Here is a 16,989-nt window from a genome sequence, read left to right on the forward strand (position 1 = left end):
ATAAAAACATTCATCTCAAAATAAGAGGAGATGATTCATGCCAGATTTAGCTATTAGCTCATTTCCATCTGCGGTCCCTGGGCAGGTACACACACAACAATCACCAGACACTAAACACATTCATTTACATGCAACACCATTACACAGTCTGCCACACCAACACTTACACTAGCACACATGAACATACAAATGCCAGCACACTCATCCAGCACAACTGTAAAACTACAATTCATTACAATCAAAAAACTGAATCACAGTCAAATGAATGTTGACATGATGGGTAACTCAATGTTCAGTGTATTGCATCATGGGAAAAAGAGTGAAAGTCTGTTCTTAGCTGGAAGCAGATTCCAGTGTCTATGAAAAGTGTAGACAGTTGTATTATAAATACTTACAGTCAGCCTTTATGTTAATGTTTACTTTGAATAAGTTCAGCTATTAACTAAGTAACTACTGCAATTATTTCAATGCCATATAAATAAAAGTATTCATTATTCGTATGTTATGTGTGTTTGAAGCCTAAAGGTAAGATTTACAGGTTACTATCATATATATACATATACATATGTATATTAGTGTCGAATGATATGCAAAATAAATCATATTGTGATTATTTTGGCAGTACTGAGATATATTGTGATTGTGATATGAGTAGCAATTTCAGTTGGAATGGTTGTTTTTGGAATATATATATATATATATATATATATATATATATATATATATATGTTGTGCATGAACGTGAATGAACGCCGTTGTTTAAGCATTTGAAGCAGTTTTATGAACAAACAAGTGAAGACTCAGACAGATTATATTTATATATGGATTTTAAATGTAACTAATGTCTGTGTCAGTGGTGTACAATAATTGATTTAGTTTGGGAGTGGCAATGATTTGGCGCTGGTGATGGATGGGTAGAAGGAGGTTCTATTGAAAAAGAATAGCAATCAATTTTTTTTCTTTTAAAACGAACAAATGAACATGAACTAGTTGATTTTCATCTGTATGAATTGAACTTTGAGCTATTTTTTTTTTAAAGTGTGAACTGGCAACACTGTATGTATTAGAAACTTAAACTATGTGCAAGTTCATCAAAAACATGCACTATAAGACAGAACACATATTTTGACACTCCTCTTTTGACCTACCAAAGGCGAGGTGAAGCCTGTGGCCAAAGCACTGCAGTCTCGTCCAGCCGTGAAGTGCCACCGCCATTCTTCTATAAGCCTCCATGACTCCAGCGCTTCCCTTGGGAAGTCAATTCCCCAGTAGTCATCAGGGGAATTCACTGGTAGTTGCATAGTGTGTAGTTCTTTCTCCACTTGCTCACTGACATCACCGTATGGTTTTAGCGGCCTCTTGGATCCAGGGCTTTGATCATGTCTTTCAGGCCTGTTCTGTCAACTGGTTCCAGAGGGAAGCATGTCCTCACACAAGAACACTGATGGCTTTTGTTATGTTACTTCTTATGTTGTCAGTCCACCACTGATTTTTTTTGTCTCCTAAGGACAGCTTTTGAAAAATGCCAGAGGAAGTGATGTGTGATTTGCAGCCACCTTTTACTTCCCACTGCAGTTGGATTCACTTGACGTTTGTGGACGATTCGTTTTCGCTTTTCTCATATTCCAGAATGTGTTTTCATCGAGGTGATAGAAAAGATTGCTCGTACCGCGCCTTTGCAAACTACTGTCGTCCAACATGATTTGCGGATTATCATTTTCTGCTTGTTGTCTGACTTTTTATAACCAAACCATTTTCCATGTAATGGAAGTTACACTGGTCTTTTTACCAACTCCTCCTCCTCGTCGTGTATGCAGCACTTTCAGCCGTTTCTTCATTTCCCCACGAAGCAGCATGGGCTCTCATGTTTTCCAGATGATTCGCTGGCACAGGCTGATGATGACAAAGCCTGTGGTGAGTCTCCTTCTTCTTCTTTCTGGCAGACTAGGCACGGTTTAGTGCATTGCTACCTCCCGCTGGTTATATATTACAATATTTCTATAAAGAAATATTTCTATAAAGAAAAGAAAAAAATATAAATATATTGTAAATATACTTAAAATCTAGCAAACAATTTGCAAACCCTGTGAAATATCAACTAGAGATAAACAGAGATTGCTGCGTCAAACTGGCTGCAGTCCTGAAAAGCTGAACAGAGATCTCTCCGAGAGGCTGTTGGCTGCGTTCACTGAACGTCTGAGATTCATTTTCACACAGAATATGCACCTCATTGCTGTGATTTCTGCAGGGTAGCTCAGAAAATATACCATGTTTTGGCAAATAAGTTTTCTTTGATCAACTTATTATGTTGTGCCAACTGGGGTTAAAAATAAAACCACAGCTTTTATCAGAGGGTTTCATGCTGAACTTTGATCTTCCATTTGATGAACACAACATTTTCGAATGTATTCAGTCAGAACTCAGTAAGATGATGGTTCCGGCCAAAAAGAGACTGGAAGGGAGATGTTAAAAAAGCAAGTTGTTGTAAAGCAGATTAGACTCAGACAACTGTGTAATAGAATGAATTTATCTTGATAACATAGCATAGGATGACCACATGAAGAAAAAAGTTCCAATGAATGAGATGTATTGTGTTTCTTGTGTACACACTTGTCACTGCAGCTCTTCCACATATCATACTTTTTACATGATTTTCCCTCCATAAAGTCACAAACACAGCAGTTTCAGAGGACACACAATAACAGACAGTGTATTTATACATACAAACACACACACACACACACACTCCCAAGAGCACAATCCAGACAAAGACACACATACTGTGGTGCAGACTGGCACTCGTCTTTGCCCGTCTCGCGCCTTTGCTCCACCAACACAATACTGTCAAATTTTGGCGCATCACATCGGCTCAGAGACAGACAAGGCTGTATTATCAACAACTGACAAGAGCTCACGTCCTGGCTGTGTGCGTGTGCGTGTGAGCTGGAGTTCAATGTGCAGACTGTGTGTGTGTGTGTGTGTGTGTGTGTGAGAGAGAGAGAAAGAGAGAGAGTTCAGGTTAAGGCTGAGCTGTCAGCGGCAGACAAGCCCCATCAAGTCTTCCTCCTCTGTCTAACACACACTCAGCCTCTCGCCTCGGGAGGTGAGAAGCCGCTAATTGGCAAAGGGTGAAACACACATGCGTGCGCTCGCAGTACACACGCATTGACTGACGGTCAGTTACAGTCAGTCAGACACACACACACACACACACACACACACACACACACACACACACACAGGCTAGTACGAACAAAGAGACAGAAATACAAACAGACAGATGGACACAGACGTCTGGCTCTGAGAAGCAGTTGTACAGTGAGCTGTGTGAAGCAGACACACAGCTCAACCTGGTAGACGAGAACACATTACTGTAGCCAATAATGCACCCGGCCTGCTCCCCGACTTTCTCCTCAACTTTCCCTCTTAGTTTTTATTTTATGACTTGATGGTTTTTATTCACTTATGTATTAATGGATTCTATCTTTGCAGTTTAGCCTGCGCACAGGGCTGACCTTAAAAAAACAGAGCGCTCGCCCTCTGTGTGTTCTCTGCAGTGCCTTAGGGGAGTCTGATGCAAAGCATATGTATATATACCAATCACAATACAAAGCCCTTTTACATATGTCGTACTTTTGATTTCAACCATATTTAACCTAGCCTCACTAGACATAGATGGGACGATAAAATGTGCAAGGCAAGCAAGTGCACCTCTGCTCACAATGTGTTAAAGCACAATTCAACTTCTTACTAAGTATTAAAGGTGCACTGTGGAGTCTTCTTCACTGCCTTTCCTGGCACATAGTTTCTTGGCATATTACTGCCATCAACTGTCAATCAGTGGTATAGCATGAAACTGGCAGCAGAAATGTGTATTGCAAAACACAGACCCCCCCCCCCATCAAAACATTACTTCATAACATACACAGAGGTCAAAGCAAGTTTAGAAAATCCAGACAGAATAAACTGGTCTCAATAACTGATGTCATACAATTCAAATGTATTCTTGTAAAGTAATTTAGCTGCAAGTAATAGAATAGGTTGTGTTTGTCCAGTGATTGCCTTAAAGGCTCAATATTTATCAGTCAAACTGACAATGAGCGATCAAGAAAAAGAAACGGATGATGTCACAGCAAACTGTCCAATAGTATTTACAGTCTACAGGCAACAGTCTAGATGACTAAGGATGACGTAATCACCATAAATGACAGACTGTCAACATCCTGTTTACATAACATGCATGCCATGCCCCCTCACTTCACTCATCCAAACAGGAAATAAGAGAATGATTTAGTCCTGAAGGGACTCTGAAGGTGCATGTTTATAGTAGATGAATGCATGTGACTCGGCATAATGAAATAATCTGTTTACATTATTTATCTAACATTGGATAAATAATGAACTAATTGGATTCATTCTCTGCTCCATTATAATAAATTATAGCTTTCAGTTTACTGTAATGGATTATCAAGCTGAGGGAACTTCATATCTGATATCTTTCATGCTGTACAAAAATAAATGATACCTGCTGGACTGTACTGTCTGTGCAAACGCTGCCAGAAATAAAGTATAGAAAAGGGTCAACATACAGAGGATTGGCACAGAAAGCAAACAGTGTTTTCCCTTAATACTGTAACTCATCATTAAGCACAGGTGTCCTTTTATTGAACCCAACTTAACAAGCTTTACTTGCACAGCTCAACTTGTCAGTGTGGCAGCAGGCAGAAAACATGCAGCAGATCCTGCACCAGCCACCGACACTACTCTGCTGCCACAGCCAATCACTCCAACACAAGCATCCAGGCTCCACTAAGGATAGGGTTTGTGTCAGAACTGAGCAAAGTACATACATGAGAGAAAGAGCGTGTGAATGACACAGAAAGGGAGGAGGGTGTGTGCGTTGGGGAGGGTGGGGATCATAGACAATTAAACAGAGACAAGATGTGAAAAAACGTTGGCAACCAATACTTGAAAACAGTGCCTCAGACCTTGGAGGACTCTCCCTCATCTGTTGATTCCTGAGTGAAACCTTCAGGACGAAGCAGAGGCAGGGTAGCCAGAGAGAGGGCGTCTGTACAGCCAGCCAGCTAAGGAACAAAACAACACCCCAGGCAAGCACTTGTATTCTCTCTACCAGACCTACACAGAAAACCTCCTGCACCTTCATGCAGCTCACACAGAGAACAGAGGTGCATAATCAAATTAACGTAAACACAATCAGTGCTGGAATACAACAATCAGACAACGCAGCGCTCAGCTACTTTACAGTGTCACATACAGATCAATACTTTTATAAGATTGAGTCAGTCTGAAACTTTGAGCCATGGGTCTGCAATTTATAGTGGTCATTATTTAAGCAACATCACAGGAGAGGGAGTGATACTGAATATGAGCACGGCTGAAACTCGGTCATGGCCTGCAGGCAACAACAGATTATGATTTGTTTATTGCATCAATTATTTGGCTACACCAACAAAGATAGTTCCGCAACTTGACTGTTGCTCAGCAACACATAAACATTTTCCTGACCTGCACACTAGCTTGCTACTTTATCTATACGTTACCTTACCCTTCATCCTCTTCTGACCATACATCATTTAACTCAAATGTTATTTCTGGAAATATATTCATATATATAAAAAACAGTAATGTAACATGAATTAACGCTTGATAGAACACCTGTAAAGCAGAGTGATACATGTAGTTAAAAGTCCCAGTGCTGTTGTACTATATGTCAGCACTCAGAATGTCTCTCATCCCATCAATTTACTTGTAAAGTCATTTATATTCAGAATGAATAACAAAAATGAATGAAAGAGGAAGGAGAATTAAAGAAAAATGAGCTGACAGATTTGTTAGTAAAGGGTAACAGATCACTCATTAACATAACTTTGACGTGTCTATAGTAAGTGTCAGGGTCATCTTTAGAACAGTGCATCCCTATGAATGATGTGTATGTTTGTTTAACCCTCATTATCTTCTTAGTCTTAAAGATGATGATGAGGAGGAGGAAGAGGAGGAGGAGGAGGAGGAGGAGGATGATGAGAATGAGGAGAGGATCTGTCTTCATGTTTTTCGGGGGAAAATGTGTGATGTGGGGGTTTAGTTTTTAATTGATGGTGAGAGGATGTTTATGGATGAATGTTGATGACGTTTCACTGTCCCACTGTGGTCCTCACCCCACCCTACAGTGCTCCACACAACTCTCTACCAGCTCATCCCAGATGAAGCTACTTGGTGACACCTCTTCATCATATGCACCGCGTGTCTCATTTGCATAAAAAGTTGGGTGGCCAAAGGCGCCGGATCAGGGTGTAAGATTTAAAATCTAGCTTTCCAGCTAGCTTGTTCTTCAGATGAAACAGCGCAGGACAGCTAACGACACACCTGCCAGACAGATAAACATCTCCTTGCCTCTGCTCAGTGATAAATGTTACAGCAATCACGGAGGTCACGGTCTGTGGGAGAGGCAGTGTTACCCTACAGGGATGCAGACATAGCGGACTGGTACTGTGGCCCCGTGCGGATGATTGATGGGAGCCACGGCTAGCCGGCTTGCAGCTAACTTAGCCGTATTAGCTTAGCTGCTGTCTGGCGCAGCTTAGAAAGCAGCTCCAACTCTAAACTGCAACTTCCACCGTCTGGCCCAAAGTCAGACCCAACACCGGACAGCCTGACTAGCGTTTAGCCACAGCGGCTAGCATAACCAGAACATTCCCCCAGCCGCCTACGACTCAACCGTTATAAATTAAAAATACAGCAGTGTGCAAAAAATAACTAAGAAAATGTCACAGGCATCCTACCTGTTATGCAGTCGCTAACGTGCTAAATCGCCGTGTCTGCTTTTTCAAAGTCTGTGATGTTGTGTTGCCAGACGTCAAGTCCAACTGCACTACAGCGGTTTCCAGTCTGGGAAGCAAAATAAAGCCCAGCTGCCTTACTGTACAGTACATGCTGCTGACAGCCGGGCTGTGGGTGAAGCTTTGGCGACACATGCAGGTCCCAGTCCATATAACAGCCCGAGCACAAACTGGCCTAAAAGTATAATGCCTCACTGTTTTCAGAGGTGACACAGTTTGGGATCAGATGCACTCAGTGTTGGTATCAGTTTATTAAGGTGGTTCCTCTATCATCTGTTCTAAGGCAGATAACTTCAGTAGGACAGATGTTATTATCAATAAGTAACTTTAAAACCAGAGCTACAAGATGCTTCATGAGTGCAGAGAAAATATAATAATACCATGTGAGTGAACAAACAGACAAATAAAACAAAGATAAGACTGACAATTCACCATGTGCAATATCACTAATCTACTATTTTTTGGTTTTTATATAATTGAAGTATTTAATTGTATAAATTATTCATCTTTTTAAGTATTTCGTATCATCATTTTTGCAGTTTTTCTTTCTTTTTACTGTCCACTTTGCTGCTGTAATACAGCAAATCTCCCCACAGTGGGACTAATACAGGAATATCTTATCTTATAAAACTACAAAACTACTGGAGAGTCATTTAGAAAAAGGTTGATAAAAATGACGGTCTATAGGTTTTTAAGAGGTTTTTTAAAGTGGCACTGACTCAGCTGACCTCATATTGTGGGGGTAAAACAGTCAAATCTGTGCCAGTACAAATGAATGAACTGAGGGTTGTTTCATAAAGCCAGATTACTATTCAGGTTTATTTCAGTAAGCCAGACTTACTTTTAGACATTTATTATCATGGGAAATACTGAGCAGTGGATGATTTTTCTTATATAAGACAAGGGTATATTGTCCCCTTATTTTAATTCCATACAGTCTCATGTTATGCTCAGCTGCGGTGATGGGATAATAGTGAAAAGGAAAAGTGAAAGAGAATCTTTGTGCAATTAAAATTCAGCTATAATAAAGTAATTTAGTTATTGATGATAAAGTAATTAAGTAGTTATTCAGTGTGGTAAACTATCCTCCGTTGGTTAGAAGTTTTAAAACATGACCTATAAAAATATGTTGCCCTTTAATATTTGTCACTGATTGTAAACTCTTGTCTATGATGGGATCCTGTAAGAATGATGGCTCAGTTTTCTCAGTGATCCGATTGGCCAGTAGTCGGGCTGTTGGCAATTTTTGATCTGATGCTCTGATGTAAACCTGCTGAATAGGTTACCATGGTGATATCCCCCATCTTTTACATCTATGTTGAGTCTCATCACCAAAGTTGACTCACATTAAACCCACAATGTCATAATAACAGTATGCAGCAAGCACTGAGCTAAGCCAGCTGATTTGAGCTCATCTCTACGTGTAACCAAAACTCATCCATTTCCTGTTTATTTTACTCTTCATATTAAGTTTCATATGTGCTGATCTGCTGAAACAAACATTGCAGCTTTGTCTTAACATGTCTGTTTTCTTCACTGTGAAGAGACCAGAGTTTAAGTTTGTTCACATCTGCTCCAAAGCAGCTTTGTGAAACACACTGATCCTTGTTCAGTTTGATGATTTGTTCAGGACAGGTATATCCACAAGACCTGCCTTTGAGCCACCTTTATAAAACACATGTTTTCATTTGACCCCCTGTATGAATAAGGTTGAATTAATGAAAAAAAATATGTATATAATATAGATTATAGATATGCAGATTCTCTATAGTGGACCTAATTGACTGTATCCCCATTCTGAGCTAGGAAGGGAAACAGGAAGGGAAATGAATGTTTTTTTTACTTAAACCCTCAAAAAACTTTCAGGGACCTTGAAGGAGGCAAAGCTATTTATCACAAACTTTATTTAAAATGTGTACATAGAACAATATATTATATAATAAACTATATGAAGCATGTGCAAATTGTAAATGAAAGTATGTTAGGATAGCTGTCAGTTCATGTTGAGTGCAGCCTGTGAAAACATACAGCCTTCATATTAAAACTTACTTTATACAAGCATGAAAATATTGTTCGACACTAGTGTTTTTCATTGTGTTGTCCCAATGTGTGGCATCTAACAGGTTAACAACACATCTCCGATGAAGTTTTCCCATGTCATTCCAGTTACAAAAAAATGATTATGGATGTGAATCCAACACCCCCAAGCAATTTTGGCCATTTGCCCCAGAGCCAAAAGAGGAAATGTGGTGCTAATTTTCTGTGACTTGAACTGTAATTAACACTGTTTTACCATGGTAACCATACTAAGCAGGCCTGGCAAGCTACCGAACACAAACCCCACCAGAGGAAACTCTTAAAGCATGTAATAACAATCATTAACCATCCTAATGTGGTCTGAGCTTCCCTGATCATGACTACATCAAGTACATCTGGACTGTTTGAACAAGTCTTGGAGGTTGCTGGGAATTCGACACATGGTGCTGACAAAGGCCACTGTCCAGGTGGGTTCTGCATGATGAGGAGCCATTTCCATAGAAACCACACAAGCAGAGAAGATAAGGAAAATCTTAGGAAATGTAGAAAGACCTAACTTTGAAAATCAAAACTCTTAAAACACAGAATCCTCAAATCTCCTGTGGTCTTGTTACGGTTAATTACAGAAATTACTTAATTTGCCCAGGCCAGATTTCTACTATCTAAAATGGAAAAAAACAGCAAGACAAAATGGCTTTTCCCTGCAGTCATGTTACCAAACAAGAGACAAAGGCATCCCTGAGTGACCAGCTCCAAGTAATCCCGAACATAGCCCAGCTGGTACTGCTACTGTCTGACAGAGGCTGTGGTGACAACAATACTGCCTTGTTAACGACCTAGGGATAAGGCAAATACCAGATCCAGAGTCAAGTGACATAAATCATTAATTCACTGTAATGCCAGATTGGTGCAGACTAATTGTGAGCCAGTAAGGCCAAATATTCAGCTTCAGGCACAAACATTTTTCATGGGCCAACTGAAAACACCTGTCTTATCCAGAGGCAGATGGGGCTGTTGTTGGCAGTAGATCCTCAGTCATCTCCAGTTCATCAGCTACAGTCTACATCTCCAAATATGATGAAAAGGAATGACTTAACTCCATGGTTGCTTTTAATTGATCCTTATCAATGTGGAGTTTTTCTTTTTCCTCTGTTACTCCCCTCTGTGCCATGATGAATAGTACAGAGAAGAGCATCCACCCAAAGCCAGCCAGTCAGCATGAGGAGGTGGCGTAGGACGGTAGATGGTGAATTCAAGGCAATGCCTCACCGATCAGCTGAATTACAAGATTTCCACTTGTTTCTGACTGGATGAGCAGCAAGCCAGCGTGTCTGCCTGCAGTGCTGGGCTTGAACTGGACGGGTAGCTTCAGATAGTGCTGCGATCTAATGGATGAGAAAGAAGTTAAACAGATAAATTGGCAAAAGACATTTATTTCAATTTGAAATGTTAAGAGCAAATCAAATACTCAGGATTGAACTATATGAATCATGACAAACTAGGCTGCGGCGAAAATTATAATCTTAAAACACTGTATGGGAAAAAGAAATCATCCATGTGCACACACAATTTTACAGCATAACAAACAGACAATAAATGGGACAGTGTGTGTGCATTGTGTTTAGTGTAGATGTGGACATGAGAGTGCATGATACGAGCCTCAGCATGCTGGGGTCACCACAAGGCTACAATGAACCCACACACTGCACACCACACATCTACTGTAGGACTGGGTCAGCTTCAGCAACATTGGAGACAAAAATGTCACGACATACATCTGAGAGGGCTTAATTTTTGTAGAGGAGGTAAATCAGTTACAATATGTATTTTTTTTCCTATACAACTCTTAGCGTATGTCGTTTTTCTGATTAAAAAAAACAACAACACAAAAACACATGTTCTGCCCACTCTGAGCAGAGTCCCTCACCAACAGAGCACAGCACAGCACAGCACAGCTAGTACCTGTGGTCTGGCAACCCCTCCCAAAGGCCTTAGCAAGGCAAAACATCAGCACTCCTCGGGCCTCAAGTGTGCACCGTATATAGAAACATCATCCACCAGGTCCCAACATCTCACAGGACCTCCCATAGTGAGCAATGGGAAAATGTTACACAGACTAAGTTACATCAGAGCATGTTTTGACTAAACATTAATACATATTACTTAGTTCCAGTTAGGGCTGCACAATTAATCGAAATACAATCCAAATCACAATATGGCCATGTGCAACATCCAAATCACAGGAGCTGCAATTTTTTGATAAAGGTAAAATGTGTCACATTGTTGTGCACTGTTAGCACCATAAGTGTTGTGGTGCTACAGAGACGCCCTGGCCTTCAAATCATGTTCTCCAGACATAAAGGAATATGTTTGTTTGGTACAAGACCAACAAAAAAATCACATCATTGTCATCATTTAAAAAAAATTTCAGTGAAAATGAAAATGCAAAAACGACCATTCCAACTGAAATCACATATTGCAATATCTGCCAAAATAACTCCTAATGATTTTTTTTGCATATCGTGCAGCCCTAGTTCCAGTGTAGAAGCTTCTCTAACAATAGACAACAAAAAAGTGGAGCACAGTAAGAAGAAACCACAGAGCTATGCAGTCATTATAAAGATTACTGAGAGGTGTGCCCCCTGGCTACTATCAAAAGGTGCAGAATAGAGAGTTTCTGTCAGGCATAATGACCTCTGGACTCACCTCAGGGAATATTTGGAATGCTTGATGTGGAAGGGCTCCTTACAGTTTACAAATTTCAGCTGCAAGTCAATTAGAGAAGCCAGACATCAAATATCAAATCCATGCACAGCACAGTCACAGTTGTTAGGGGTTGTTATTACATTTCTCGTTCAGCACAAATAAAAGACAATCATGCAAATTTCTATTAACAATATGGAATAACAGTGTATACAATGTGAGCTACAGGTGAGTGACAAATTAAAGGAGAAACAAACATAAAGTGTCTTCAGGTGTTGGGCCAGCAACATGCCAAAAGAACAGCTTCAGTGCTCCTTGACATTGACTCTACAAGTTTCTGGTTCTTCCAAAACATATTCCCTCATTTGTTCCAGGTTCCCTCACGCTGTTTAACACATCATCCCAAAATCTTCCATAGGTGTTCAACTGGGTTGAGATCTAGTGACTGTGAAGGCCACAGCATATGATTCACATCATTTTCACACTCAAAATTATTCAGTGACCCCTTGTGCCCTGTGGATGGGGTCCTTGTCATCCTGTTTCTCCACTCAGTTTTCAGGTTTTTCCTTTAATTTGTCACCGGTCCGCCCAATCTGCACTGTTAAAAATCTCATCTACGGAAGCAGCTAAAATTAACAAAAAGACTTCCATTTCTTTTATAGAGCTCCTGGCTTTAGTTCTGACAGCTCATCTTCTCTGGAATAGATAATGCTGCTAATAGGTATGTCTGTATATACTGTATTTCACTCTCCTTCAGGTTCCTTCCTGTGTCTTGATAGGAATAAGGCATGCCTCACCTCATGCGCGTTGGACGAGTTGTTGCGGATGCTGACCTTCAGAGAGCTGGACTCCCCCACCCGTGTGGCTGGGAAGGTGTACAGATCCTGAGGAGAATAGACACCCCTCCGCAGGGCCTCCTCCTGGCTGAGAATTATAAATTGTGCCAGTTTAAACAGGAAGCGTGATAATTACCATCAGAAGATGAGATATCTACTCTAGAACAAAACATATAGAACATTAAACTCAAGTTTTTTAATGAGCTAAAATAGTGGCAATTTTGAAAACCAATACCTGAATGATCTTTATACATAAAGTACTGGAGCGAGAATTCAATCTCATAAGGATGACTGGAGATAATTCAATAAGCCACAAATTCTATAACCATCCATTTATTTTATGCATTACGAGTGCATCTAATTCTTATTTCTTTTTATTGTCTTTTAAGGGCATTTTTATGTCCCACACTATTGAGAGATGACAGGAAAAAGAAAGGAGATTAAATCGCAGCAATATCCCAGACTGGATGTTGCGGTGCCTTAAATTCCAAACTGAGCTTCCTTTACAAAAGATAAATGACATACTCTCTGGTCAGTCCAGTTATTCTGATATCTCGTACACTGGCTTCTAATTTTTCCTACAGATCTTGGTGAGGGTCATGTGCATGTTTAGTTTTAGCTCAGGAGGTCTTACCTGGATTTGCCAGCTGAGGCTTCAGCTCTCCTTCTGGTCTTGACACTGGGCTCTGTTTTCACCAGAGAGTGGTCTCCTTCCTGTCGTCCCTCCACTGGTCCAGACTTTATTCCCTTTAGATACACGGATCAAAACTTTAGGATCTTAGCTAGTAAGCTCCTGATGTGCAAAGAAACATGGCTGCCATCTTCATACTACTTAAGAACCAACGGTTAGTAAAATACAATGGAGAAGAAACACCCTCCGCCTGACTTTATTATTGATGCTGACAAACATTTCTACTTAAAACTCATGTTCATATTTTAAATAACATAATATGAAATGGATCACACATATTCAGTTCAACACCAGACTGAGGGGTATGACACCAAATCCAAGTTTTCCAAACTGGAGTCACAGATTAGCATTTAACACTGATGAATAATTTAGCACTCCACTGTAACTGCATCTAAGAAATACAACAACAATAACAAAAACACTACCATCATAGCCACTTAACCTACTTAAGTGGAGGCATCTATCTGACACCCACTTGCTGTGTATGTATGCTCTTAAGTTAACTGGGTCTGTCAAAACACTTCACATTAAAGCGGCAGACATGCGAAGCCCGCAGGCCCATCTCAGCAGGGTGGCTTTTCTTCCCATCCCACAACCCACTTTTCTCATTTGTTAATTCTGTCACTAACACTACAAGCCCATAGTTAAGGTACAACCATACATGCTAATTTACTAATAGGTAATGGAGGTACTGACACACTGCATTGCTTTAAAGTGAGCTATGCCCATGTGGCTCAAAGACAAACCAGCTCAGTGAGCTGTTTGAGAGTGAAACAAGTTCATTTGTCAATGTGAATAATTATTTGTTGTTAAAAATGTCTGATAAAATGGTCAATAAAAGCTAGTATAATGTAGACTTGGAAGTTTTTATGCTTTCCTGCTGCCAGAACAATATGAAAAACTGCAGAAGTAAAAGAAATGTACTTCATTAAGGTTTAGACAAAGCACAGTTAAGAGAACAGTTATGATACTGTGACCATTTTAAGAGAACAACAAAACAAAAATTATAGTGACTAATTGGCTATTATCAGGTATTATCTGGACAAAATTAAACTTCTATCAGGAAAAAAAGTGAACAATGTCTTTTCCAGTGCAACTGCTCCACTACAGAAGCCCAACTTGCGCCTGTACATTTGTTCCAGTATAGTGTGTGAATCCAAGACCAAGTTAATAACCACAAAACTAATAAGCGAGTCCTCACAGTGCCACAGAGTTGGAAGCGGATTCTAGTTTTCTGCTGGGGCTCAGACACCGGGTGGCACTCCAAGTCCCAGAACTGTGCATAGTCCCCTCGGTCTCTGGGCAGGAAAGTAATTGGCACCTGAGAGATCAAGAAAATCATTGGAAGAATTCTTTTAACTGTATAAAATGCTTCTTATCCTCACACATGTTCTTAGAGGCCAACCTCTAGAAAGACCAAACTTGACAGCAAAACCAATCAAAAAGAAAAAAACAAAACATGTTTTGAAATTGCAAATATACACAACCAGAGATTTAAAGGGACAAATATGGAATAGGAGATTGTAAAAACAGTGATTCACAATAAAGCCCAGGTACTGTTTTGCTTACATTCTTTTCTTCGCATTGGTCTCTCGGGTTTGCAGTGCATGTCAAATAAGAAGTGCTGTTCCTCTGAGAGGAAACACTAGTGACAAAAATCTCAGTCTTTTGTCACGGTCAGCAGCTCAGTTAAATATCGTGGGTATCATGAGATCGTTCTCCCAGGAACACAAAATATTTATGGTAAATCCTGTCACGTCCTTTTACAATGACTTGCTCTAAATATAAGCATTGAGTCCAGTTGGACGTGAGTGACTACCTGCATCTTCTCGTGTGCTCCCAGAGTTCCCGAGACCCTGGAGCATCTGAAAGCAGCATATGTGGCCCGGTAAACATCTCCACTGTTGTCAACCCCCTGAGGAAAGACAAGGGACCACATCTTGACATGAGTCACTGCTATCACACAACGGTCAAAACCACAAGATTAAAATCAACAGAACCAACTTGTTACCAAAGTGAGGCATGAGACAAAAGAAAAGATGTTAGCTACACTAGAAACTTCAATGAGACAAAAACTAATAAACAGTAAAGCAGTCAAAGCATCTGTTCAATATAGAGGGAGATAAAGAGAGGAAAAACAGAAAAGCAGCAGTCAGGACAAAAGAGTTGACAGAGGAGAGAGATCATAAATAAAAGGCACCTTGACGTATGGAGGGGCAAATGAAGACAGGTACCACCTCACTTCCTCTTCCCCATTTTGCACCTCCAGCTGGGCCTCTGAAGTACAGGAGCAACGGAGAGTTTGAGTCTCCCACCGGGACACACGACACACGGACACGGACACACGACACACACACACACACACACACACACACACACACACACACACACACACAGTGCTGTGCATACAGACGACAAATAGTATGGAAAGTATTTCACACTAAAACTTATTGTAGATGTACACTGGTTAGTCACCTCCCTACCTGATGTTTCCCCTGAGGGAGTGGTGGGGAAGATGATGGTCTTGCTGCTGATATCCACCGGGGCCTGAGGTGTCTGTGGGGTCTGTGGGGTCTGTGGGTTCTGCAGGGACAGTGAGGACTTAGTGTTGAGCCTGGCTCCAGGCAGCACAGGGGTGGCAGCGAGAGGAGGCAGGGCTGACAGTGTCCTATCCGCTGGGGCTGTGGACACATCCAGAGCCAGGTCCTGACGAATCTGGACCTTAATAAACTGAACCAGTGGTCACATTGCACACGTTTAGCTCATGTTAAGTTCTCACAATCCAAGATAACATTTGCTCAAAAAGTTGCAGTATGTCCTGTGTGTTTCATACCTTCTGTTGACCATCACACTGGACATAAACCTGTCCACTCCATGGCAGCAGGGCAGATTTATTTGCTAGTGAGGGGTTGGGGCTGATCAAAATCTGCAAGTGGCACCTTGGACAACAAAGATTAAGTAAAAAGAGTAAAATGGATTCATTTAAGATACATAGATCATGATTCGACCTTCCTGTATTGTTCATCTTGTGAAGCTGTGATGACTAAGCTGCAACAGTTACACACATACACAAAATTAAACTGTCCAAAACATTTAGTGTATGTTTAATGCAAACGTTTACTTAATCGACCACATCTTTTACTGAACAACCAAGTGTATTCTTACTGAGGCTCGATGACTCCGTGCTGAGGGGTGATGGTGAGGCAGTGAGCAGGCCAGGACAAATCAAAGCTCAGCTCTCTGGATGTATTGTTCCGGATCTGAATCTGACTGGTGGTGGCTGCACCATCTGAAAAACAACATCATCATCACCAAAATGTGGGCTGCTAGCTGCATACAATGTTTGATTCCAGTGCAGAGTCACTCAGTTATGGTTTGGAGTTGCTTCACCAACTACACTCAAAATGTGAAGCATTAATGTTATTGCAGAATTCAAAGCTAAGGTGATAAAAGTTCACATCATGATGTGCTTTTCAGAATCTAGATTCCACTCACTGATGGTAGGAGTTGTGAGGACGAGCTGTTCTGGATGGATGGTCCAGGACTCAGACTGCCTGTGTAATGGCTCTGAAGCCTGAGGGAGCAAAAAGACCTTTACCTTGTGAAAATAAATAAATATATATATATATATATATATATATTTTTTTTTTTTTTTTTTGTAAAACTCAAACAAAAACCAGAATGAATTGAAACAAACACTCATGGCGAGAAACAATTAACGTTCACACAAGAGAGCTTCTGGTACCTTTATGGTGGGTTCTGTCACTCTCAGTGCTGGACCCTGAGGACCCTTGACTGGCAGCACATCCAGAGACACACTGCCATTGGCCAAACCACTGGGAATTACATAATAACAACTAAG

The 16,989-nt window shown here is 40.7% G+C and overlaps 2 protein-coding genes across 4 annotated transcripts in view; both read right to left on the reverse strand.

The window, feature by feature from the left end:
• Positions 1-6,927, reverse strand: part of ldlrad4b (low density lipoprotein receptor class A domain containing 4b) — a 230,340-nt gene extending 223,413 nt beyond the window's left edge. The window contains exon 1 of the mRNA XM_023418626.2: positions 6,804-6,927. The gene's annotated coding sequence lies outside the window, so the exon portion shown is untranslated. The remainder of the gene's footprint in view (positions 1-6,803) is intronic.
• Positions 6,928-8,747: 1,820 nt separating this feature from the next.
• Positions 8,748-16,989, reverse strand: part of cep192 (centrosomal protein 192) — a 30,386-nt gene continuing 22,144 nt past the window's right edge. For 2 of the 3 annotated variants that reach the window (XM_087177211.1, XM_023418630.2), the window contains exons 41-52: positions 16,873-16,963; positions 16,623-16,701; positions 16,293-16,416; positions 15,961-16,066; positions 15,611-15,857; positions 15,328-15,404; positions 14,947-15,042; positions 14,329-14,448; positions 13,071-13,183; positions 12,398-12,524; positions 11,604-11,662; positions 8,748-10,282 (exon numbers count right to left, since the gene is read on the reverse strand). In XM_087177211.1, the coding sequence (XP_087033337.1) occupies positions 10,150-10,282; positions 11,604-11,662; positions 12,398-12,524; positions 13,071-13,183; positions 14,329-14,448; positions 14,947-15,042; positions 15,328-15,404; positions 15,611-15,857; positions 15,961-16,066; positions 16,293-16,416; positions 16,623-16,701; positions 16,873-16,963 (1,372 nt within the window). In that variant the 3' untranslated portion in view covers positions 8,748-10,149. The remainder of the gene's footprint in view (positions 10,283-11,603; positions 11,663-12,397; positions 12,525-13,070; positions 13,184-14,328; positions 14,449-14,946; positions 15,043-15,327; positions 15,405-15,610; positions 15,858-15,960; positions 16,067-16,292; positions 16,417-16,622; positions 16,702-16,872; positions 16,964-16,989) is intronic. The other variant, XM_087177212.1, reaches the window with a different exon arrangement.

The sequence above is a fragment of the Seriola lalandi genome, unplaced genomic scaffold (genome assembly GCF_002814215.2).
Source record: "Seriola lalandi dorsalis isolate HSWRI2012SDOR001 ecotype SW California unplaced genomic scaffold, Sedor1 jcf7180002054583, whole genome shotgun sequence".
Taxonomy (NCBI): Eukaryota; Metazoa; Chordata; class Actinopteri; order Carangiformes; family Carangidae; genus Seriola; species Seriola lalandi.